Genomic DNA, 25,440 nt, shown 5'->3' on the forward strand with positions numbered 1-25,440 from the left:
ATTATTAGCAATACTCTACCGAAGTCTGATTTCTTCTTAAAAAATGCGTTTCTAAAGTGCATAAACTTTTGGGATTGATTGTATAGCCAATACATCCTTAAGAATGAAAGACGCGCGGTTGTAAATCGCGATCATCGGACAAGCCAAGGGTCCAGCAATTAGGATTGATCCACTAATCTCTATAAAACACTGGATAGTCGATGTATACTAATGATAATAGCCCCAATTCATATAACATTTCATATTTTCAATTGGGACCATTTTCGTAACGAGCCAATCGACTATTCAGTGTTCTATAGAGATCCATGGGACTTACCGTCGTACATGATGGGTACACCAGTCTCGTAATAAACGAGCGCCGGAAAAGAGAAGACGCCAATCTCGGCGGCTAATTTCGCGTCGTTTGACTTAACGAATTGAATACCGTGCTTGTCGGTATCATCGTCGATGGTCTCTAGTTCCTCGAGAATCTCCGGGCACGTTTCGCATTTGTCGTCGTCTATTAAAGAAAAGTATCTTATTTTTTATAGAAATCATTTTACGATAGAAATGATGGATGTCCATTACAACAGACGTAAAACCAAGGCATTTCGGTTAATGATTAATACAATGAATTATACTTCGTTAAACTGGAAATATTATATTCGTCAAACTTACAAAAGAATACGGCGAGGTGTTCGACGTCGTTGATCAACACCTGCAGAGTCTTCCGGTCTACGCTCTCGATCACGTCAGGCGTTTGCGTTCGTAAATCGAGGATCCAATCCAGGATCGCCTCCTCGTGCATCATGTCGCCGCTGTAAACCTGACGAAATTTGTGCCTGTAGAAGGCCAACGCCGGCAGACCCGGGAGATCGTACTCCTTCTCGATTCCCTCGTCGGAGATCTTTACGAAATCGATGTCCTTCTCCTCGCACTCGTCGTCGATGTTTTCAAGCTCTTGAAGAATCTTCTGGCTCTTTTTATCACCCTCTTTGTCTGCAAACGAATCCGTATTTCTTTAAGTGACACCAGTTTGTCTGCCGTTAACGTCGTTTTAAACGCTGTATTTGGTGTTCAACAAATGCGAACTCACAGAAAAAAATCACGATGTAGTCGTTCTCGTCAAGAATGTTCTCCAGCATTTTTGAATTCACTTCTTCGATTTTCCCAGGAATCTCGAGGGTGTCCTCGTCGATGATCCAAGAGAGGACCTCGTCCTCGTCATCGAGGTCGCCCTTAAATATTAACGGCTCTTTGTTTCGGAAGAAGGCCAGCGTCGGGAAGCTCTTGATTCCGTGTTTCTTCGCGAATGCCGTGTCCTCCGTAGTGACGAAGATGATACCGGTCTCATCTAATTCGTCGTCGATATTCTCGAGCTCTTCCAGTATTTTATCGCATTCGTCGCCATCGTCACAGTCTCCACCTAGTAAGAAAGATTTTTATTAAAGATTAAGATTTTTATTAAATATGAATGCTAGAAGAGAATTTGACTTTGAATTTAAATATATATACTTACTGAAGAACGCGACGACGTATTCGTGTTCTTCGATCAAGTCGACCAAAATCTCATCGGTGACTTCCTCGATGGTGGCGGAGTTCTTCTGCTCGATGAGCCACTCGAGCACCTCGTCCTCGTTCAAGAGATCGCCCTCGTATATCGCGGGTATCTTGCTCTCGAAGTAGACCAGAGTCGGGAGATGATCGATACCGTACTCCTTCGCCTCGGCGTCGTTGTCCATGCGTATGATCACGATACCCTCCTTCTCCAGCTCGTCGTCGATGTTCTCCAGCTCGTTCAGGATCCGTATGTCCTGCTTGTCGTCCTTGTCGTCTACGGAAATGAATCAATTCGTGTCTCGTTTTCGCCCCCGATCGATCAACAGCACCTACCTAACCGGTAACAGTGGAAGAATGTTAAAAGGAGGTAGAAAGACGAATCGATCGCTTACAAAACAGGACGGCCAAGTACGGCGAGGTCTCAATCAGCTTCTCCATCATCTCGTCCGTCACCTCCGGTATCTCCGTGTGCTTCTTCTGATGCAGTAGCCATCCGAGCAGCTGATCCTCGTTCATCAGATCCCCTGATAAAATCGACAGTACCTCCCGGTTAGTTCTTTTGAAATTTCGTTGCATCTAGTAGAAGAAGTATTTGATCGAGATACCTTCGTACACGTGCGGTATCCTTCTCTCGAAGAGTACCAGCGTGGGAAGAGTGTCGATTCCGTACTCCTTGGCCTCGTCCAAGTCAGAAATCTTGACGAACGCTATGTTGTGACTATCGCAATCGTCGTCGATGTTCTCCAGCTCGCTGAGGATCTTCTGACTCTTCTTCTGATCCTTGTCATCTGTTACAAAAAAAACTTGTGATGATCCCGTGCAACGGGTGACGCTGACTACTAGTTTCTTAAATGATTCGATGGTACGTAAATAAATAGCGAAATAAAAAGAACTTAATCACTGACAAAAGAGGACGGCTACGTGAGGCATCTTCTCGATGACCATGTCGAGCATCTCGTCGGTGATATCCTCGATGTGATCACTTTTCTGTTGTTGCTCTAACCATTTCAAAACTTTCTCCTCGTCCTCCAAGTTCCCCTCGTAGAGCGTCGGTATCCCCTTCTCGAAATAGAGCATGCTGGGTATCTTCTCGATGCCGTACTCCTTCGCCTCCTCCGCGTTGTCGATCTTTACGAAGGTCACTCCTAACTGATCACACTCGTCGTCGATGTTCTCCAGCTCGTTCAGAATCTTCTGCGATTTCCGATCGTTGTTGTCGTCTGACAACCATCCGTAATCATAAGTCGTGATACTATAAAAATCCGGAGTGTCTTAATGAATACTTACAAAAGAGTACTGCAAGAGTCTTTCCATCCTTGATCAGACGGTCTAACATCTCGTCGGTGACGTCTTCGATTTCATCTTTTTCCAACTGAGACAGCAGCCACTCCAGAATTTCATCCTCGTTCTCCACGTCACCTATAGTCATCCGATTTCATTTGATCCAAACCCAGAATCCAAATATCAGCTTCTTTTCTCTACCTACTTACCATCATAGACATTCGGAATTTGCTTTTCGAAATAGACGATCACCGGTACTGAATCGATCCCGAAGTCCTTCGCGGCCTTCTCGTCGTCGATCTTGACGAACTGGATCCCATGTTTGTCACAGTCGTCGTCGATCTTCTCCAGCTCGGTCAGAACCTGCATCGAATCCTCGTCGCCGTGATTGTCTAAAGGATTAATGAAACAATGTTTAACCGCAGTCGAGCGACCCGATCGAGATTAATAGAAATGTATGTACAGAATAACACGACCAGGTTGTCGATATTCCCGATCAGAGTTTGTAGAGTCTTCGCCGTTACATCCTCGATCACGTCCTCTTCGTCTCCCGTGCTCTTGTTCGCTATTAGCCACTCCAGCACGTCCTCCTCTCTGCTGAGCTCCTCTACAATTTTTCACCGATCAGACAAAGCCCTATTCTCTTTCAAAGATTGCAGACGTATATAAGATTGTATTCCTAAATCTCTAGTATAAAATTCGTTCTTCTACGCATGATAATACTTACGTTCGTAGATAATAGGTATCTGATGCCTGTAGTAGACCAGCTTGGGAAGAGTGCCTAGATTGTATTCATCGGCGAGCTGTTCATCCGCGATCTTCACGAAACCGATACCCAACTGATCGGCCTCGTCGTCGATGTTCTCCAACTCTTGAAGGGCCTTCAGACACTTTTTGCAGTCAGGCTTGTCTGTCCCATTTAAAATAAAACACGATGTTATTCGAATTTCGCGTATTCTAAATCCGTTTCGGGCAAAGACCGGGTTAAAATCCTTGAAGTATCCAAGTTGGTCGTACTTTAGGTGACAAAATACTTTTACATTATACTTTCATAGAGGAGCTTCTTCTCGGATTAGTATAAAAAATTCCTCTCAGTTATAATACGCATTCCTTCTATTCTAGGGGGGTTCGGGGAAACGCACATACTAAATATATTTAAATGTTTCCGGGGCAAAAAATTAGTACATAATTGAATACTCCGTTTTGTTCGCTTATAATTGGGAAATATGTTGTACTTTTCCAACAGAGATTCTCTTACTTCATTGTCACCTTCTTATTTCAATCCTTTTTTTTATTACACTAATCAGATAGAAAGATAGTTGCTGAAAGTAATGCAGTGTACTTGAAAGTAAGAGTCGATTGTTAACTATGTTGATTGGAAGTGTAGTCACGTACATGGAAACATATAATCAAGCATCAATTGCGAGCCATTGTATTTAAGAGAATACTTTATTTTCCATTATACAGTCTTGTAAAAATATTAATTGAAAAATGTCTGTTTCTTAAATATAATGGCTCACATATTGAACAGAGGGCAAAGCATTGCAAACCAAATTACTGTGCTGAGTTGAAATGTGTACTTACTAGAACCGGCGCCAGCACACCGCTGCGTATCCGGACCTATCCATACCAACACACACAAGAACGTTTCACATATATGTATTATTTACAAGTATGTTGTAAGTGTTCGAATCGCAAAGTGGAAGCAATTTTTATACTTCCTTAACGAGAGACTCGATAAGGTCAGGCACAGACTTTGCCACGGTAAATCCATTTTGCGATGCGTTAATTGTATCACAACAGACGATTACGATTTACTGCAGAAAAAAGACGAATACCAATGAAGGGGGGCGGGGTAGTAGGGGGATGTTCACTGCGCTCTTTTGAACGAAGAAAAATTTTCATCGAACCGATTCGAAGCGTCCTTGAAAATCGTTCTTCTCGTTCAAAGTTAAACGGAGCGTTAAGGCCGGACGGGAGCCGGGATAAAGATGAGAGGATCGATAAAGTATCTACAGAAGTAACTGTGTAACGATCCCGATACCGATCTCGGTATCATTGCGTGATAAAAAATACTCGCACATCAGTGAAAATAAAACCAAAGAAACGTTGCTTGTAACACGACGTGTTAATGCGACCGAGTTTCTGCTGGAATCTCTGGTAGAAAGCTCTGTTAATGTGTCTGCACAGATGTATTAGTGAGACAACAAAATAATAATAATTAAAGTGTCGCATATATATGTATTATGTACAAGAATCGTTTCGATCGAACGTACACGAACGTGTGTTTCAGATATATTTACAACGTGTATGTACATAGCTGGTATCGAATGTCTTTTCTGAATGTCTCCTCTTTCGAAGAATTCATTTTATTTCCTTTACCTTCGAGACGATTTTACTCTAAAGTGGTGCTTTTGGGGGAGAGAAGAAACTTAAGTAGAAGGTAGTTTTGGAATTGATCAGAGAGAGAACTCACAGAAGAGGACTGCCACGAATTCGGTGTCCTCGACGATCTTTTCCAAGATCTTCGAGTTCACTTCTTCGATACGATCGGGCAGGTCCATCGCTTCCAGACTCGTCAGGAAGTCCAGAACTTCTTCTTCGTCCATCAAGTCACCTGCAATAATTGCAAAGCCATACAGTCTCTGTCCAATCACGATTGAGAAACAGAGCTAGTCCTCAACGTGATCTATTTATTATTAAATAACTTCTACAGTCACGTCTAATTAAAGTTGCTTAATAGGCGATGGTACAGTCGTCCCTGTACCAATTCTACGCCTTCTACATGCGTACAACTTTAATGTACATATCGTTCGATCGCGACTTCCTGTCGCATCTATTTAACATCCCGAGCCGTCGAAAATAGCCCCTGTTGCATTAGCTACAATGGAAATAGATGCGAGTTGTCGTTACATCATCGAACGGAAAATCAGCCGAAGCTGTTCGACGAGTGAAAGTTAATTCTATCGTTTTCTTTTTTACTCCACCGAGCACTGGGTCTCGGAAGATCGGATTAATAAATTCGCAGCGATCGCGTTGCCAGTTTTACTGGCCACAATGTGGCGCGATTGATGATCACACCTGTACTCGGTTCGCTTCCGCGTTGCCCGTCCAACTGCGTCCGATCTCTAAATTTCTTTCGTCAATTTCATTGCCGCGTCTCCTCCCGTTCTCTCTTATAATTTTCATTTCGCGTCTACCCAAGCAGAATTGAATCGTGGAAAAGGTGCAGCGATCTCGTCGGATCTAAATACAGAGAATCAGAGCGGCGATCGATTTCAATGAAACTGCGAACTGTTACGTAAGACATTCCTTCTACCCTATTAATTTCCGTCGTCGCGTCGCGTCGCGGCGGTCCGTTCTCGTGTCAGTGGCCGTCAGCCGACGATCGCGTCGCGGCGTCCGCGGTTTCGCTCAACAGTCGGGGGTGGTGTATGTCGGACAAAAGTCGGACACACGACCGTCACTGTTCTACAGGCTGACCGAACGAAATACCAACGGCTGGGACCCGTGCCAGATCGCGAAGGTGGTCCGACCGGTGCAACGTGTAACGAAAATCCGAGACCAGCCGCGATTAATAAGATTGTTCTTCCGTGCTCACGAAACGTATTCGATTGGATCATGTTTTGCTATTAGACAGTTTCATTATGCATAATTAGCAGAGAGATGAACCATTGTAAGAGTGGAGATTTAAAAGGAAAAATATATACCGTCTGACTCATCATCGACTCGTGTCACTGAGAAAAAATCAGAAAATTCTAGAATACCATCAATTGTTCCGCGGATTCTGGGTCAAGTACTGAGCCGCGGCGAGTCTCGAACCTTGTTTCTCATACCTGGCAAGGTTACCGAGATCGCGGCCGGATTCCAATAAAAGTTTGGCGAACTTTCAGCCATTAGGAATCATTACTATCCGCTTTTGTTCGTCGCATAGTTTCCTTTTTCGTTGAATGATTCAACCGGGAGAGTAGTCTGACCTTCATAAATGATCGGTTCCTTCTCGCGGAAGTAAGAGAGGGCTGGAAAGTTCTTGATTCCGTACTGCTTGGCCAGTCGTTTGTCGTTGATCTTGACGAAGTCGACCCCGAAGTGGTCCGTGTCGTCGTCGATCTTTTCCAGCTCGGCCAGCACCTTGTCGCATGTCGTGCAACTTCTCGCATCTGAAACAGGATTGCGTTCATGGAAAGGTACGTCGAGATGAAACATTCGCGACGGTGGGATTAAAAATGATTCGACGAGGGACACAAGGTCGATCTTTACTTCGGCTCCGATCGGCCTTGGCGACGGCCTTGCGTTACAGGAAAACTAATCCTGAATTTTATGCTTATCGCCGCCGGCTTGGCAGTTCCAAGCGCTCTTGGCCGGCACCGTCTTTGCCCCGAGGACCAGTTACGCGGGTGTTGGGTTACAATGATTCGATACGGAACGGGTCTCCGCGATTTTTCTCGTTCCCTCGTGCTCGGATGGATCGGGATCACGTTTTAACGTCGCGCAGAGAGGAAGAGAAAGAGGGAAACGAGCAAACAGGTGGACGTAGCCATTTTTGGCTAGCGCGTCCTCAGAATAGAGCCACAAAGCCTGCGAGAGGTGGATTCGACTCCCTTCTTCAGTCTTTCTCTTTCTTGTTCTCGTGTTCGATTCTATTTTTGCGTGGCATACCAGGACTCTTGTAAAGGGGAAACGGTGTTTGATTTTACGGGACGAATCACGTGCCTATCTCATCCCTTTATTTGCTTCTTTTGCTTTCTCCCTCATTCTAAAAAGCGATAGGTTTAATCGACGTGGAAGATGGAAGGAAAAAGCGTGTCTAATTAGTTTGCATTCTCTGCAACGAGTCTCTAAAAGGATAGGATCACTTTCTTTTTCCTCTCTTCTTGATTACCAGAGGAGGCATAAACGATGGGTATAGCTCAGTTTTTAAAAATCATTTTATTGTTCTCTCGCTTCGAGGAGATTTCCTCCGCGTAGAACAGAGGAACAGCCGTCTGTGGAAACGATCTCCAACTGATCCTCCCGGTGGTGCAGTCTCGCAAACAAATATAAATAGAGCGACACAAAACAATTCTATTTTTATTTCCTATCGTATCCACCCACCCGTTCCACTCCCAAGTGGATCGTCGAATCGGGAACGAAAAATAAACGATACGCTAGAACCCGATTTCACGCGTAGACCATTGATCATCCCTGCGCATCGCGCGTCCCTGGAAATACGATCGCCGTTCTCAAGGAAATGCCACGTGACGGTGGCCCACTCGAGTAGCGAATAATAGAAGCTAACTACTGTTACGGCTAAATGAGCTGTCGATGCTAAATGGAGCGAGAACCCTCGTTCGGAATTGCATCGGTCGTCCATCACCGTCAATGCCCGTCGGGTCGGGCGATAGGTTGACCGACAGAAGCGTGTCAATCTAAATAGCTCCGGCTAGAAAATGATATCACCGTTCGGGCAAGAATACGCGCAGCGAATTCACGTCGGCCTTGATCATTCCACTTCGACTGGAGAGGAGCTCGCGCCCCGACGTTTCGCGGTCGACATTAAAGAGAGGATACTTGTAATTAGAGAAGTTGCATTTGCAAAACGCAGCCGCAGCGAGAAACGGAGACGACGACGCGACGGCCAGTGCCTAGTTTACGAGCCACTAAAAATACGAGAACCAACGGCCTCGCCGTCCATCGCGACATTTTACTCGTCCGCGTTTTCGCTCATGGATCGGAGAGTCGAGACTTTGGCGATCTATAAGATCGAACGACCGATCGAAAAGAGATCTGAGGTCAGAGATGCGAATATCTATACGAAACCAATGGAAAACGATGAAAATCTTGATGTCAAAATCACATGAATCGAGTTCTGAGGGAGGATGAACCTCGAGGAGATTATTAAAAGAGTTTTTCCTCGCGTAAAGGGTTGAGCGCACAGTCGATGGTTTTATTTATACCGGAAGAAGCATTCGAAGCATATTCTCAGGGTCCTAGCCCGGCTCTAAAGATAGCCATTTAATCGGCCGTATTTCTTGTCACGAGTAGACGCGTGGGTCGCGATTGTGTCGGTATTGGTGAGCCTCGCTAGTGTGAAGTGTGAACTAACGATTTGGGACAACGCGTGGGTGCCTCGAGCTTGTGCCTCGGCTCAGGTAGACCCGTGCATGATCTCTCAAGTCCCATCACGGCCGTTCCAGCACGTGCACCAATTATTATCCTTCAAGCGTACAGGTGTATGCTTTAAGAAATGTTTGGAAATGTAGAACGGATCGAATGAAAAGTACAACGACCTGTACATGGCCGCCACTATAGATTGCAAAATTGTTGAAAGATTTATCAAATTTCTATGTTTAATAGATCCCTGCCTGTTTGAATTCATAGCTTCTTTTTAATGAAGTTCTGACGATTTTATTGCCTCTCACTCGTGGCCATCAAATAAACTCGCCTCCACAGTACGCGTCGGAGTATCACTAAAGTTTAAAAAAAGTTTCAAACCCATTCGATTCTGTACTTTCGGTGAATAACAGCGAAGTGAGAGGAACTCTGTATTATTTTTAAATACCTAAGAGCGACGGGGGCGGAGAGCTTTCATTTTCGCCGGTCAATAAAGTTGTTACAGGAAAAATCAAACAGCGTGCGAGTGCATGATTAAAGTAGCGACGACGTGCTAAAGCAAACACACCGACGCGGCCATCTACTTCTGAATAAACAGCGTTATAGTATCACGTGTATATATAACCGAGCAACGGGAAATAGTTGGCAATCGTTCAGCCGTGCTTATCACTGAATTAGCAATTTTCTCATTCTCACTTTTTCCTGGCAAGCCGGTAATTAAATTAAGTCGCGGACAGGTGGCCAAACGACGTTCGCTAAACAAGAGACACACACTCTGTTTACCTCAATAATTTCCTCTCTGCTTAATAAACAGGAATCATAGATCGTTCACTTTAGATTATTTTAGTGAGACGAATTGTTGATAACTTCTAACTTTCATGGCCTCACATTATTTACGTCTTGTACAAAGGAAGCTTTTCACGCGAAACAATTTTAGAACGTAGTCAAATTTCTGAAAGATGCAACTGTTTCGTGGCTCGACGCTCGGCCTTGGTAGCGACGACGCCTTCAAACGTCGGAAAGCTCATCGTAAATCAGTGCCGCATAACAATGTTTTAGTAAACCTAGCCGATTTCACGTTCGCGACTAATCAGAGTGAAATTCGAAACGACATTTAAACCTGCACACAGCTGGGAAAACGGAACGGTTTATTAGTAGAACGAACGCTGCACAGCAGCCGTCTTCTACGTTTATGCGTCCGATTCGAACCGTTCATTCAATTAATAGTTAATACCGCCATAAATCATGCATAATGAAGCTTTCGCACGGAGAACAGAACTGTTAAGTGGTTCCTCAAAGAGTAATTGTCCCGTTTGTACCACGGGAAGGTACAAGCGAATCTTTTTCTTAATTGACGGGACGAAAAGAGCTCGTCTTTCAGGAAGTCCGAAACGAGGGAGCGCATCTGAAAATACCTGCTCTCGACCGTCTTCCGGTATGCGTCACGGCTCTTTCATAATTGCCTCATCGCGGTTATCCGCGCTGCTGTTAGCTCTCCAAATTCTGTATGAATCGACGATCTGCGTTCGTGAGTTGTGTGTACTTCGTTTCCGAAAATATTTTTACATTCACACAAGAGGATCGTATAAAGATTTTTGTTCGCCACGAAGACGCGGCTGGAAATAGGCTCGCATCTCGAGCTCGTTGTCTGGGTCTCCGCGAGCGAGTCTGCCCCCGGAGTTCATCGGGTGTCGGGGTTTGTCGTCTCGAACCGGGTGTACCCTTCGCACCCGGAGAAACGCCAGGGTCAAAGGTCGCCGAGAGACGATCGGGACGATTCTCGGTCGCAAGGTGGTCGGGGACAGCATGTTTTCAGACGAGACGATAGTGAGAGGCTTGGCGGCAAGCGCTAAAATAACCCGAACGTGTGCTAAAAGCGGCGGCTACCGGAGCGCCGGCCTTGCTGCGGCAAGCTTCAAGAGGCAGTATCGGACTCTCGTCACCGGCGATCGACCAGAACCCCGGCCGCACCGGGTGGCTACCGATAAAAATTCCCGAAATAATAATTCACGTGCTAGGCACCGACCGGGACAGAGAATGTTGCTCGCAGGGAGAAAGAGTTCTCTCTCTGCGTGCGAGGGACTATTTTTACGGGAGGCATCAGGGCCGAGGAAGAGGCGCGAGAAACGTTCCCGACGCGCCGCGTGTATTTTCAGAGTCACTTCGTTACGTCACGGAGAGACGTCGAAGATAGTCGGAGGAAAGAAAAACCTCGTTTTTATTATCCAACCACGACCATCGCGGTAAACGTCATACGTTCCCTCTTCGTGGTTCGTGTAAACATTTTAAGTATCCAAAAGCAACGAACGGTTTTGTTACATTTTTTCAAATCACGTAAGATTTAAGAATCGATGGATCGTTACTCCGAAAGGAATTGTCAAATCGGTATGAAGGATCGGATTTAAGTAAAGAAAATGAACTAAATTAAAGATTCAAAGATGACTGGTTTAGTATGATTTCGTTGGCATGGCTCGATGTCGGTTATTTCGTCTTGTTCGCGTTACGTCAGGCGGTATTATGAAAACGTGATTCAGGGTAGAGTCGCGAGAGGAACGCGGCATACGTCGATATGCGTAACGTACATACACGCCAGGAACAGGTTGTCAACAGATGCATTCGCGAGCCTCTAGCCCTTATTAAATCCGAATATTCTTACGATATACTTCGCTCGGTTTCTGCATTAGAGCGTCAGTCTTCAGCCGTCTATCAACTAATTTTATAATACACCATGGCCAGCTTTCATGCGTCACGACGTCGTGAGTCAGTGGTCGCTGCAGCGAAGTGACCGTCGGATTTATATTCAAATCCGGACGCAACCCCGCGTTTGACTCACCAATTTTGTAATTAAAGAAAGCTCGCGTCCGTTTCTAGACGGTTCGTCCTGCTAGCCATTCTTGGCAAAGGGAAGGAATTCAATACCTGTTAATCGTCGTGAGCGCAATAAGCGCGTAACAATTTCGTTGGTAATTGTCGTCTCTATACGAAAGAAGTATCGTTGAAAAGTACATTTGAATCAATCAAACGGACGAATGCCGAAATAAACACAGCGGTGTACGAATATTCTTCGTGATCACCGCGCACCGTGGCGCTCGATCAACGTCAACGGACCGAGGCGGAGAATTGAAATAAAAACGTTTGCGTGCATGGCTGGTTTCGAAATTTGACTTTTACAATGTTAAATCGATTCGAGCGCTGCGATCATTTGTCTGCGGGGATAGCGTCGGGACAAGGGTTCGACGAGAAACAGGGGCGTCAATCTCCTGCTGGGAGATTTATTTATAACGCACGAACGCGCGTCCCCGCCTCGGTACGTTAAACCGTGTCCGTATTGACGTCTCACTTGTCGCCTTTTGCACGCAAAACGATCTCAATGACGAATCGCGTGCCGCGGTTCTGGCTTTCATCGACACCCACTACACCACTGCCACGGATTATGTAATTCCTGCCAAGAAGAACAACGAAGACGAAGGACGCGCCAAAGGAGAAGAGTGAAATAATCGAACGATTATCAACGATCATCGAAAATCGAAATGTACTTCTTCGAATGATTAGCGTCGATATTCGTCAATTTCGACGAAGAAATAAATCGAGAGCGAACGTCATCTCGGATGCAGTCACTTAATTTAGTTTCTTCGGATCGTAACCCAGATTTCTTTTAGAAGATAAAAAGTTGGAAGAGGATCGAGAGCCAGCTCACGGTAGAGTCGCCGAACCGAGAGGAATGCGAGAGTCAAAAAAAAGAGAGAGACAGAGAAAGTAGAAGGAGAGACACGCATAGCACGAGGTACCGAGGAAGAATTCGCTATGTGCAAAAGGGTTCGAGTTATGGACGGGTTACATAAGAGTCGGTGCCACGTGTCGGCGGACGTCGCGTCGATTTTGCATTCCCTGAATCCACTTTCGTGACACGGTTCCAAAAATTGAAGACACCGAACTATAGCCATTTATCCGGGACCACGTTCCCTCTCGCGTGCAACGAGGGACCTAGCAAAGGAGCCTCTTTCGAACCGAAGATGGGACACTTACACCAGTACACGGCAACAAAATCCTTCTCGTTGAGGAGCCGCTCGAGCTGTTTGGCATTGACTTCCTCGATGACAGGCTCGGCTTCCTTGTGGCCACCCTTGGGCCGAGGCTCGTCCGATTTCGTCTTCGCGACGGCCTCGACGGTGCCCAGGAGGGCGCATAACACCGCTAGCACACCGAGAAGGACGATCGCCTTCGCGTATCCTTGCGGCATCGTCGTCGGCCCGCAGGTACAGCTACTCCTCCTTCGTCTCCGCCAGCACCACCACCACCGGTCGAACCGTACCGTCGAAACGTCGTCGTTCGCCGTCGACATCGCCGCACTGACTGGCAAACCGGCTATTTTTGATTTTTCGGACAGCGCCGCGTCGACGACGGCCACGCCGCGCCGAGCCACCGTTTTCAGCTTCTTCGCTTCACCCCCTGGCGCGCCGACCACGAGGACTGTGTCTCACGTTCGTAGACAGACATAAATTCCCTTTCTTATTTTCTCGTTTAATCCCTGGAGAACGGGTGACTTTCCTTAGTTCCACGAGTCTTATGAAACGCTTTGATCTTCAGCATTTCATAAAAGTGAACGATGATCGACCGATACAATTGATATTATATGAAACTGTGGATTTTTCTTGAGCTTCAGCTTAGAGTTAAAGCACAATATTTAATATGTTAATGTTTAATCGTGTAAGAAGAATATAATATGATCTTTGCGATCATTCCCAGATTCACAGTTTGAAATCAAGAGGGCGTAATGAAATCTCTGATCTCCGCGCGATCGATATTTCAGTTTTCAGTGAAATGAGAAGAACAAGGATTTGCTAAAAAATTCATTTATTTAAGATTCGCCGTGCAGCGAATCCCTGGCTCACAGGGGAGTCTTTGTACAAAGAGCGTCTTTTATTTATACAAAATATGACATATCTATTTCCTAATTTATGTATAGGTATGTACCTGGCTGAGCCTTTCGTTACATCGAAATTACATTCGAAAGGCGGAGTGAGAAGAGATTTCGAAGTCGCGTGTCCGCGAATAATTAATCAATTAATTAATTAAAACGATCAGTCCGTTCACGTCCGCCACACTATCAACCCCGTCACTGTACATCTCCCGCGCGCATGGCATGACGAACATCGAATCAGTGCAGTCTATCTTTTGATTATAACACGTCGTCGTTATTTTATAATTACGCAAGAGTATTATGTACACGATTACTTATCTCGTACCCTATTTACACGAAGACAAACCACGAGTATTTTATTCAGCTATCGAGTTCAAACGTCTGCTCTTCATCATAGACGCGCCGTGCGTTAGGATTCCTGCGAGATTATCTACAAAACGGAAGAAGAACGTTCGCTCCGATTCTAAAACTAAATAAGGCGTTTGCCTATCACGAGATAAAATTGATTGGCACCTTCGAGAATCCCGTCGAAGATCAGTCAACTTAAGAGTCTCTATTTTATACAACACACTGCACACACTGGTATCACACAGTCTATTTATTTATCGCTCGGAACACCGCGAGATTAATACTAATACCTGACCGAATCGCGAGAATGTATCGAGGTATCGTCGTCGGGCGGGTCTTAAATCCTCAGCTCGGCGTCGGTAACTGGAATACCCCTATTGGCACTTTGACTGGACCTTTGCGTGGTGGGTGGCACCAAAGGACTGATACTGGGACTCCTGGTCGCGAGAGGTGACAAGGACGGTGAAAAACTTGGACTTAAGGCCGCGGATGGGAAGGTAGAAGCGTCGTGACTGATCGGGGACCGGGGAAGTATGCCTCTGGCTAACGCGGGGGCAGCTAACGATCTGGGAGCAACGGAAGTGAGCAACGGCGGTGGCGGAGCTTTATGTACAGACTTGGTCTTGCCGCTGCTCCCGGAGTTTCCGCTTTGAACGCTGGCCGCGTCGTCCTTCAGCCTCGCGATCTCGCTGAACACGTGAGCCAGCGGCTGATAATGCGGACCCCAGTCGAGTAAATAGTCCCAATTATACGAACCCGTGAGCTCCTCCTCGCTGTGAACTATCGAACTCAACGAACCGTTCATCGACGGACCACCGGGCACTTCCAATCCGGACATCGGTCTCCCGGATTCACCGATCTTTCCGTAAATCAAAGTCGCGATGTCTGCTTCGGTGGCAGCCTCGTCCTCGAACAGGTGTAAACTGTCGAGAGGCAGAGCCTCCGGTGGTCTCCTCGGTGTACCGGCCGGAGGATCCACGATGCCTAGCCTGGCTAAATATTCCTGAGTATTGTGCACCGACAAATCGCTGGCCGAGTCTCCGGTCTGCTGACCCTCGTTGATCATTCGAATCTCTTCGTCTTCTCCGTCGTCCTCGGCCGATCCTCTGCCAGACGAGCCAGACTGATCACTACCAGACAGTTCCGAAGTGGCCTGTTGCTGTCCGGACTGACCGGAAGTACCGTACGGCGGAATCTCATCGTATTTCGGCGGCGCAAATTGGCACGAAGCCGTACCTCCGGTCCCGTTTCCGTTTCCGGAGCCCCCGTTCCCCGCGGCGCCAACTCCGGTCACGCTTCTGATGGGAATAGTGTCGAAGGCACTCGGGTCCACGTAGCTGTTCGACGCAGTGGCGTTGCTCTCTCCGTTTAGTCCTGGTTTCGTGCCAGGTTTCTTGTGCCTCCGGTTTCGAATGTGAAGATACAAGAAGATTGCTCCGAACGCGACGACTAGTAACAGTAGAGCGATCAACAAGCCTAACGCCCAGTCGGCCAAACCTCCCGTTGCTGCAACGGCCATGTTCGAGCCTACGTTCGTCGGGTTGGCCAAAGCAGTGACGCCACGGGCTTCGTTGATATCGTTATCGTCCGTCAAAGTGATCTCTACCACCGTCATATTCGACAAGGAACCCTGTCTACCGGAACTCGCGCTAACTACCAATCTCGACGATTCCTCCACGTCCATATCGACGTGTATCAATTTTTGCTTCACGATCAACGCGCCCGTGGTACGGTTCAGCTTGAAATAAGGATGTTGAGAAGTTAACTGGTAAACGACTCGACCGTCGGGCCCTTTGTCTCTGTCCGTCGCGGTTACGTGGCCGATCACCGTACCAGGAAGCACCTGTGTTCCGCTCTTGATTCCGAATCTATACATTCTCTCCGTGAACTGTGGATAGAATTCATCTCTGGACTCGATCTCCACGCGAACTCTGACAGCTGCCGTTCGTCCACCGGTATCGGTCGCCCGCAGAGTAAACGCGTATCTGTTTCTCAATTCGTAATCGAAGACCGCACGTGTAGTCACCGTTCCGGACTTTCCGTCCACTGCAAACAGCTTCCAACTGTCGTCGATGTCGGAGAATCCCGTCGCGGCAGCAGATACGATCGAATAGTTCAATGAGCCGAAGATACCGCGGTCCAAATCCGAGGCACGTGCCGAGAACACAGTCGTTCCAATCGGTTCATTTTCTCCAACAAACTCAAGGTATTCCGAGACGGGGAACTTCGGAGAATTATCGTTCACGTCTTCCAACTGAATTTGAAGCTTGGTGACGGCGCATAGAGGAGAAACCGCGTCGCTGTCGCACGCCATGATCACCAACTGATGAATATCCGGCTCGAGGTCGCAGTCTAAGGTCGCGTTCACCAGCACAGCGCCGGTAGTCCTATCCACCCTGAAGAGGCCGGCGTCGTTTCCGGACGTGATCTCGTAAACCAGGCTCGCGGCTGGGCTTCCGACTAGGTCGTCATCCTTGGCGTGCAAAGTCGCCACCGTTGTCCCACGCACCGCGTTCTCTTTGATCGATACTTGGTGAAGGTCTTCCGAGAATCGGGGATAGTTGTCGTTCACGTCTTCTACCGTGATGATCACTGTGACGGGTTCGTCGCCGACCAACGATCCCGTCGTCATGTTTTCATTCTTCGAACCCAGTCTCAAAACGTATCTGAAAGTCGTTCATCATTTTATTAGTCATCGAAATGCATAATATTTCAAGATGAAATTGTTGGAACCGTCTTACCTGTCCTTCGTCTCCCTGTCGAGCATTTTAGACAGAATCAGTTTGCCCCTCGAGACTTCGAACGTTCCGCTGTCATCGCCGGCAACGATGGCACCGTTCAGAAGATCCACGTCCGACAATCGCATCAGAGTGGTTCCCTTCAACGCATTCTCCTTAACCACGATCTTGTACTCCTTCCCGGGCTGTGCGCTCTTTAGGCTGCTAAGTCGCACGACTACGGAGCATACGGACGACGCCGGTGGTTTGCCGTAATCTTCCGCCACGATGGCCAGCTCCACCTCTTTGGGCAGAGGCCTGGGTATCGCGGTACGATTAACCGTCAGAACACCCGTCACGGGATGTACCGAGAAACCTTTGGTGGCTTTCAACAGATAGTATCGTACTCGACTGTTGTCCTCCGTGAGATCGTCGTCGGTCGCGTTCACCGTCAGAATTTCCTGCAGCTCTCCTCTCCCTTCTGAAAAAAATAAAATGATTGATTTTACTAATGCCTCAGAATGATAGAGAATCATTCAAATTGCCTTTAAGTGTAGTTAAAATTTAATAGCGCGAGGAGTACGCGTAATACTGGGATGGAAACGTTGAGGGATCGATCGGCGGTTCGGCAAGCCCGGGACAAAGATCACGGGCGCGAGGTCAAGTACCCTCTGCCTCTTTTCGGTCTAAGGTACGTCTTGACGAGGCAGCCACCACCACCGGGCAGTTGTTTCTTTTCTCGGTAAAGGAGGAGGATAAGCCGTCCTGACATCGGACTGAACGGAAGTATGAAATAATAACCAGTTATATAAATCGCTCGGTCCGAGCCGTGGGGCCAGCAGGACGGCTCCGTGGCGCGGCTACAAAAATCATTTCGATGCGTTTCAAATCGTCGGATAATTCGGCATTAATGTGCCAAGCGTGGACCCAACGCGAGAAGGGAAGACAAAGAAGGAGGGCCGCGAGGAAGAGAGTCTCGAAGAGGAGGAGAGGTCGAAATAAAACACGCCGCGCCGCCGCAGCCATTCGGGGGATGTCCGAGGCGCGGTGGTAAGACAACCTCCGGAGGTAGGGAATCTACCTTAACCGAGAAGTGACAGGTACTCTATAATTATTACGAAGTGCGTATGACCGTGGAGCATGCGTGTTCGCGTCACGACGAATTCTTATTACCAGATTCTCTTCTCCGTCTGTTTTATTAATCCCACCTTTCCCCCGGAACGTATCTCGCCTCTCACGGACAGTTTAATACGATTTTGATAATCGCCCGATTAACTCGTCTTCTTTGTTCGCTAATCGCGATAAATACGGTCCACCGTAACGGGAGAAATTGAAAACAACGTTAAGGAGAAATTAGAGCTCGGAACGGTTCCGACTCTCTTCCATTGACAATCGCCAAGACGTTTATCCCAGAATCCCGTTTCTCACCCCGATCGCCGAGATCTGCGAGACGAGCGACGAGACGGAGACGCGAGCAAAGAAAGAGATGCAAATTCGTGAGGCAGTCGCCGTGGGAGCTCTCCCCTTTTTCGACTCTTTCCACGTCCACCTCCTGCCAATCCAGCCTCCCCCGTAGCCCCTCTGCCGCCCACCCAAACGCACCATTAGGCGCGGGCCTATGTATTTTTAATAAGTTTCGAGAGTCTTCGAAGCCGGCGATCTCGGCCGGCGGTTGCAGCGAACGCGGCTTTTCGGCTGCCTGGCAAACGGTGTCCTCGCGTTTATTTATGTGCGAGGCGTTCGCAATTCTCCCCGTCTCCATTTCTTCTCCCCCGTCGCCCTTTGCCGTTTCGTCTTCGCCATTCCTTTTCATTCGTCTCCTCCGTCTCTCTCTTTCTTTCTCCCGTTCACCAGCTAGCTTTTCATCGAACCTCTCCTCTCGGCTTCAAATTTTTCCTTTTCGTCTTGTTTCGTCCCCTTCTTCTCGCTCTTACCCCTTTCGTTCTCTCTCTCTCTCTTGCTCTCTCATTCCCGCGCTTTATCTTGGCGCGGTGTCAATTCGAGTTTGGAACACGGGCAACAGGACAACGTGTGTCTACTAAAAACCAGTTTTTAAACTCGCGTTTATTTCGCGCGAAGGAACACTCCTCCTTTCCTACCCTTTCGACGCGAGTTCGATGAAAAATAGATGTACTGATAATATACTGATTAGAATTTTTAAAAGACAGCATCTTAGCAATCCAATATAAATTATGAACCCCAATTTCATGCGTAGAATATACAAGGATTCATTTTACGAACGCAATAAATACAATTTGTATAATTCATTGCACCTCGAGATTTATGCCTATGTGGTGAAAGAAAGGGTTAAATAAAGTCACTTACCAGGGAGAGTAGCGATGTAAGCGGATTGCTGGAACCGTGGCACGTTGTCATTCAGATCTTTGACACGGACGATCAAATCTGTGGTTGCCTCATGAATACCGTCGCTGGCGATCACCTGCAGATTGTACTCGGACTGCGTTTCGGCGTCCAAACTTCCTCGCAAAACGACCTTCCCTCCGTATCTGTCGATGCTGAATGGTCCTGGGCTGGTCACGTTACTGAATCGATAGGTGAGAGTCGGCGAGGTATCCACGTCGTTCGCCGTCATGGTCGTCAGCACAGTGCCAACAGCTGTACCTACAATATTTATTCGTTTATTCATTGAAAACCGCGACTTGCTGATGATCATTAAAAATCCTTTGGTTCCTTAAGTACTACTATTCATATTACAATTTGCACGAGCATTCGATTTTCATTAAACACGCGAATCTTTCGTATTTAAATTGATGCCAATTTAATCGTTGACCAGAAATCGTTGAAAATCATTTGGTAAAGGGTCGCGAGATGTGAAAAAAAATGCGACGGTATTAAAAATCGTTCAGGGCAGCATAGGACGTTCACCGTCCAGTTTGCTCGCGATGCAATGCCAGACACCGTTGCCGCTGACGAATGGCGTCGTTACACGAGCCTTTGCTCTTTTTATCCTCGGCCAGAAGCCACTTTGTCACCGGCGGACGATCATTCGCGATACATAATGTAGAGCGAGGCGAGGCGAGGCCTTCCGCGAAGTTAAAGACACTTCGAGGGAGTCGTGCTTAAAATGCATTGAATCCCCGGTTATCGGCACCCTTTATCTCGCTCGTGCTAAGAGGAACAAACATCTGGACCACCGATCTTATGCGATCGCTGGATATGGAAAATCCACTGGTCTCGCCTGATAACTTTTTCAATCCGAAAATATTTGATCGATTCCCATAAAATAGTTTAGAAAATGCCTGCGTCTCTAAAGTATCATGAGTCCATTAATCGAATCGTCTATCGTACAAATTTCATTCTTTATTCAGACAGAAATTGAATCACCGGAAACGCAATTTGTTTTAGGAACGCTATGCATCTTATCCGTTAACACATTTTAGCAATTGGCGAACAGGAATGTACCATTTAGGTATGACTCGGCATTCAAAGGGAAACACTTGAACCGAAAGGGAAATAATAAATTCGCATCGGGTTCCCAGTCGATCTTCGTAAGTTGTATCGCGGTAATTCTGATTACCGGAGGTCCTCGGTATTCGCGGATCGGCTGCGTAAATACCGCGACGTCGTCGGCGGCGTGCTCCTTGTACGGAAAACGCGCTCGTCTAAGGTGGTCTACCATTGTTTCGGATTTCTCGTGTCAGTGCCAGTTTCGGAGCCGATCCGATCGATGCCGTCGATTAAAATCCTCCAAAGGGTAATCGCGCGTGCTCAAAAACAAAGGCGTCGCCGATAAGCCTCGGCATCTTACTCAATTGTCACGGATCTCGTTGATTACACGTTGATTATTCGTACTTTTGGTGGTCGTCCGGTCGACGTTTCGTCGCAGAGGGGACGTGAAACCATAATCGGGTCTATGATAGTAAAAAGGATAAAAGCCGGTAGGCAGCGGTGTTGTAACAAGTGACTGGAAAGGGCATTGCCGGGCATTTCTGTCGGTATTAAATAAATTCTATCGAGTGGCGCATCGCGAATAGAAAAGCGGCTGGTAGTCTCGTTTGCACCGCGGTTAAGTTTTATGGTGATGCAAATTAGATAGCGATCTCGCGTTTCTCTGTTCGCGCGACTACAGAACGGTCTCTCGTCTCGCGCGCTGCTGTGTGTACGAGAAGCATCGGTGCTGCGCGAGAGGAGGAAAAATGTGCAGGAGGAGAGAAACGAGAAAAATAAGTACGAGCAGGTGTACAACGCCGAGGAAAAATATTGTCCCTCTGATATACGTGTTTACTCAGTCTGCAAGACTTGAATCAATTACTTTTTACTACGATACTTATTTCCCGTTTCGTACGGTCTCGCTAACGTCTTCATTGCAGCGACGTATTCATATATATACAGCAGCGCTTACGCGTCAAACTGGAGGCCACCTTCGCTCGGTGCCGTTCCATTGAATCGTATCTGTCAATGGGCGAACAATATGAAACCGAGAAGAACAAACGCGAAGGAGAGAGAGAGAAAGAGAGAGAGATAGAATGTATGTAACGGGGCGTCTCGCAGCCTCGCCTAAGTTATGCAGATTGTTCCGAACAGTTGGACTTTAATGCCGGCATAAATCCTTTGCCACTTAACTTTATACTTCGGGAGTATGCGCTCCCACCACCCTCGACCCCTTCTTTTTGCTCCAACGTTCTTCTTACTTTTTCCTTTCTTTCTCTCACCTCGCGAAGTTCTCCACGATGGACACGCGAAAACGTCCCTTCCTCGCTCGGGATCGAACGAATTTCCAGAATAAAATCGGCTCGTAAATAGTTTACGATTCGGAGAAACGAAACAGAAAACGAAATTGCTCGTTTCCGATGGAATCCGGCCTGATGCCAATTTATTAGACAATTAGGTTAAAGAACAAGGTCGTTACTGAGCGCCAGCCTGGCCATGAAGGGACTAATTGCGCGTTGATATTAAACGGGCGTACACGCATTTGCGTCTGTTCGTAATTTACATGTGCAAGATCGCCACCGCGTCGGGTACTAATAATCGTCGGTCAGCCTTCGACTGTATCACCGAGAATAAACAAACGCAGTAATTGAACTATACGACTGGCGTAATTAACTCCAGCATTTCCTTCTTTAGGCTCGATGACTTTTATACCGTATCGTTATGCTAATTTACAATAATTGGCATTGCGAATCGATTTTCAAAATTATCCATTTTTTTGGGGGGGAACGGAGATCAAATACAAAAGTTAACTCACCTTCGGAGACGGAGATGATACTGTGCTCTGGAAACGTTGGTTGATTATCGTTCACGTCTATCACTCGAATGCTGAGAGCAGCCGTCCCTGTCAGTTGAGGATTGCCCTGATCCGTCGCGATTATCGTTAGCCTGTACTTTTCTCGAATTTCCCGGTCGAGGACTATGTTCGTTCGAACTATCCCGCTGTACGGTAGACTTATCGTGAACGCGTTGTCCGGATTTCCGTCGACGATGTGGTACAAGATCCTACTGTTCATCCCTTGATCCGCGTCGCTCGCCGAAAGCTGCACAGGCGAAATATTCATTTTATATTTATAACCATTTATGTGATCGTTTCATTCTTATTCAATATTCCAATTCTTACCTTAACGACGAAGTCTCCTTTGACGTTGCCTTCTAGTACCGTCGCCGAGTATTGAGTCTGAGTAAAAACTGGTGGATTGTCGTTTACGTCCGAAACCTTGACGACGACTTTCACGTAAGTTTCCAAAGGATCCGGTCCACTGGTCCTGGCAGTCACCGCGAGCACGTGCCTGGAACTGTCTCTAGGTTCTTCTTTAGTTCCTTCCAATGATCTCCCCCACGAATTCGTGCGTCCGTCCTCGCCCTGCTCCTCCACGGGTTTCACCCTCATGTCGGTCCACAGTTCCGCGTCTAATCTCGACGGATCGTTGACGCGTAACAGACCGGTGTCTTCGTCGATGGCGAAAGTACCGAATTCGTTTCCTGACGCGATGGAATACGAAACGTGTTGCCTCCTGCCGTCCGATCGAACCGCCGATAACTGAATCAGCTCGGTGTTAGCGGGAGAATTTTCCTGAACGACGACTGTGTACGAATCATTTTGGAATTTCAACACGGGTGCCAAATCTGCGAGATCTCCGACTTGCAACTCGATCAAACCCCGCGTGCTCCTCGGCGGGTTACCCTTGTCCCTCGCCAAAACTTCCAGATGATACGTCTTCCCGTTATCCTGCGACAAGGACAACGCCGCGGTGACGGCGCCTGTACTCGGGTGTATCCTGAATTTCGGTTTCTCTTGCTCGTGAAGAAAAGAGTAAACGATCTCTCCGTTGAGCCCTTCGTCGGCGTCGGTCGCTACCACTCGCAGGATATTTTTCTCAGGCTGTGTGCCGATGGACACGCGTGCACGGAAAGGGTATTCCTCGAAAACAGGAGCGTTGTCGTTCACGTCGCTCACTCGAATCTCGACGAGAATGCTTGTACTCCTGGCGTTGTACTTCCCGCTGTCCGTTGCTACTACGACGAAGTTGTAAGAACTCTGTCGTTCTCGGTCCAAGGGCCTGTTAAATAACAATTAGACTGAAAACCGTTTTCATAGGAGAACAGGACCGCGTCTCATTCTATCATAAACCGTTCGATTATCCGAATATAGACTCGTTTCTGCAACGCGTGTATCTTTAATTCTGATTTACGGGTCAATAGGCGATTGTTCGGGACGGTGCCGGATTTAAAGGTGGCGCGGCGCGAGTCGCGGGTAGCTTGTTTGTGTGACGGAAGCCTTAATCGCGCACAGCGATCTTGTGTAATCCACGTTAGCCATTACCATAACTCTGCGGATCCTCCACGGCGGCAAGCCGCCGCCGCGCGGTGCCGTTTCGCGTCTTAAATCGCACGAAAGCCGGGGGAGGTTCGCCGTTTTTTTCCCGGTTACCAGCGAGCGAATTTAACGTTCCCGTCGCGGTGAGCTATACGCCTCGACGAATCGCCGTATCGAGAGCTTACCCGGCATAGTTTCGCTTTACCGGACCGCTACCTGACGTTCGACTCGGTCCGCGCACGCTATGCACGCCTGAGCGGCAGGCCACGCGGCCGTGACAACGTCTTTATCGCGCTAATTCTAATCTAATTATACTATCGGCAAATTTTTCGCTCGGCTCGCGAATGCATAATTTCAAACCGATTGAAACCGCCCGTTTAACTTTCAATTGGCCGGGCAACTTTTTCCTGGCATTCCGCGCGGATAAGCGCGGCGATAACGCGGAGTCGCTTGTAATTTATCGCGGCCGAGGACTTTGTCTTTATTAACCGCCCACGAAAGTCACGCGAACTCCGCGAATTCGCCCGATAAGCCCGATAGCGTCTTTGCCGCGCCGCGTGTGCACGTAATAACCTTTAACGAGCGTGGAATAATAATCGAAAGCGAGGCCGGTAGCGCGCGAAATCGACGCGGGTTATTTACGAGTCGAAAGTGAAGTCGCGCCAGACATATCGTTTCATTTACATCGGCCAGATACCAGATAATATTCTTCGATCCGTTAGCCTGAAGAGCGGCTGGACTGGGACAGGGTATAAAAATTTATTTTTTCAAAATTTCGAAAAATGCTTCAAATAAAAATTATAAGTCCTGACGTNGTATAGTATGGTAAACTGTATAGTATGGTACACTGTATAGTATGGTACACTGTATAGTATGGTACACTGTATAGTATGGTACACTGTATAGTATGGTACACTGTATAGTATGGTACACTGTATAGTATGGTACACTGTATAGTATGGTACACTGTATAGTATGGTACACTGTATAGTATTGTATTGCGTACGTATTGTATTGTATACGAATTGCAGAATCTGAAGGCGAATTCGCCCGTCGAAACTGTGAACTTTTAAAAAGACTTTTCGTTTTTCCTCAATAACTCCCGAACGGGTGGTCGTAGGGGGGCGTATTTAGGCTCATTTTGTAGGGGACGACGAGATCTACAATTTCTGTGTAAAAAGAATTAGCTAGTGCCAATAGTTAACGAGTTATTTGCAAAAAACTGTTTTTCTGTTTTTCGCCAATAACTTCCAAACGGATGGGCATAAGGGGATGTGTTTAGATCCATTTTGTAGGGGACGACGAAATCTACAATTCCTATGTAATAATTTTGCGCTAGCATCAACAGTTTGCGAGTAAATTGCAAAAAACCGTTTTTCGTTTTTCGTCTATAACTCGTTAACCATTGACACTAGCGAATTCTTTTTGCACAGAAATTGTAGATCTCGTCGTCCCCTACAAAATGAGCCTAAATACGCCCCCCTACGACCACCCGTTCGGGAGTTATTGAGGAAAAACGAAAAGTCTTTTTAAAAGTTCACAGTTTCGACGGGCGAATTCGCCTTCAGATTCTGCAATTCGTATACAATACAATACGTACGCAATACAATACTATACAGTGTACCATACTATACAGTGTACCATACTATACAGTGTACCATACTATACAGTGTACCATACTATACAGTGTACCATACTATACAGTGTACCATACTATACACTGTACCATACTATACACTGTACCATACTATACACTGTACCATACTATACAC

General features: G+C 47.1%; 2 protein-coding genes across 5 annotated transcripts in view; both read right to left on the minus strand.

Moving 5' to 3' along the window:
• hlk (hulk) overlaps positions 1 to 13,294 on the minus strand; it is a 27,016-nt gene extending 13,722 nt beyond the window's left edge. For 3 of the 4 annotated variants that reach the window (XM_018030310.2, XM_018030308.2, XM_018030309.2), the window contains exons 1-15: positions 12,940 to 13,294; positions 6,798 to 6,980; positions 5,297 to 5,437; positions 4,405 to 4,440; positions 3,548 to 3,730; positions 3,284 to 3,427; positions 3,030 to 3,212; positions 2,827 to 2,958; positions 2,445 to 2,759; positions 2,145 to 2,327; positions 1,932 to 2,063; positions 1,499 to 1,813; positions 1,076 to 1,405; positions 658 to 978; positions 317 to 499 (exon numbers count right to left, since the gene is read on the minus strand). In XM_018030310.2, the coding sequence (XP_017885799.1) occupies positions 317 to 499; positions 658 to 978; positions 1,076 to 1,405; positions 1,499 to 1,813; positions 1,932 to 2,063; positions 2,145 to 2,327; positions 2,445 to 2,759; positions 2,827 to 2,958; positions 3,030 to 3,212; positions 3,284 to 3,427; positions 3,548 to 3,730; positions 4,405 to 4,440; positions 5,297 to 5,437; positions 6,798 to 6,980; positions 12,940 to 13,255 (3,097 nt within the window). In that variant the 5' untranslated portion in view covers positions 13,256 to 13,294. The remainder of the gene's footprint in view (positions 1 to 316; positions 500 to 657; positions 979 to 1,075; positions 1,406 to 1,498; positions 1,814 to 1,931; positions 2,064 to 2,144; positions 2,328 to 2,444; positions 2,760 to 2,826; positions 2,959 to 3,029; positions 3,213 to 3,283; positions 3,428 to 3,547; positions 3,731 to 4,404; positions 4,441 to 5,296; positions 5,438 to 6,797; positions 6,981 to 12,939) is intronic. The other variant, XM_026816463.1, reaches the window with a different exon arrangement.
• Positions 13,295 to 13,770: 476 nt separating this feature from the next.
• Positions 13,771 to 23,671, minus strand: LOC108628404 (protein dachsous-like). Its single transcript, XM_018030307.2, has 6 exons — positions 23,643 to 23,671; positions 22,472 to 23,411; positions 22,106 to 22,391; positions 19,225 to 19,521; positions 16,924 to 17,380; positions 13,771 to 16,848 (listed from the first exon to the last, which is right to left on the minus strand). The coding sequence occupies exons 1-6, from the start codon at positions 23,669 to 23,671 to the stop codon at positions 14,520 to 14,522; spliced, it is 4,338 nt and encodes a 1,445-aa protein (XP_017885796.1). The 3' UTR covers positions 13,771 to 14,519.
• Positions 23,672 to 25,440: the final 1,769 nt, after the last annotated feature.

Source organism: Ceratina calcarata, unplaced genomic scaffold (assembly GCF_001652005.2).
Source record: "Ceratina calcarata isolate Rehan_Ccalc_2016 unplaced genomic scaffold, ASM165200v1 scaffold518.2, whole genome shotgun sequence".
NCBI lineage: Eukaryota > Metazoa > Arthropoda > Insecta > Hymenoptera > Apidae > Ceratina > Ceratina calcarata.

What these genes read in the sequence shown, in the direction of transcription:
- LOC108628404 (XM_018030307.2), bottom strand. Translation starts at nt 23,671, where the DNA reads ATGGCTAACGTGGATTACACAAGATCGCT. An exon ending in GTGGATTACACAAGATCGCT is followed by an intron (nt 23,412 to 23,642) that starts GTGCGCGATTAA and finishes GTTATTTAACAG; the next exon opens with GCCCTTGGACCGAGAACGAC. An exon ending in GACAGGGAGACGAAGGACAG is followed by an intron (nt 16,849 to 16,923) that starts GTAAGACGGTTC and finishes AACGACTTTCAG; the next exon opens with ATACGTTTTGAGACTGGGTT.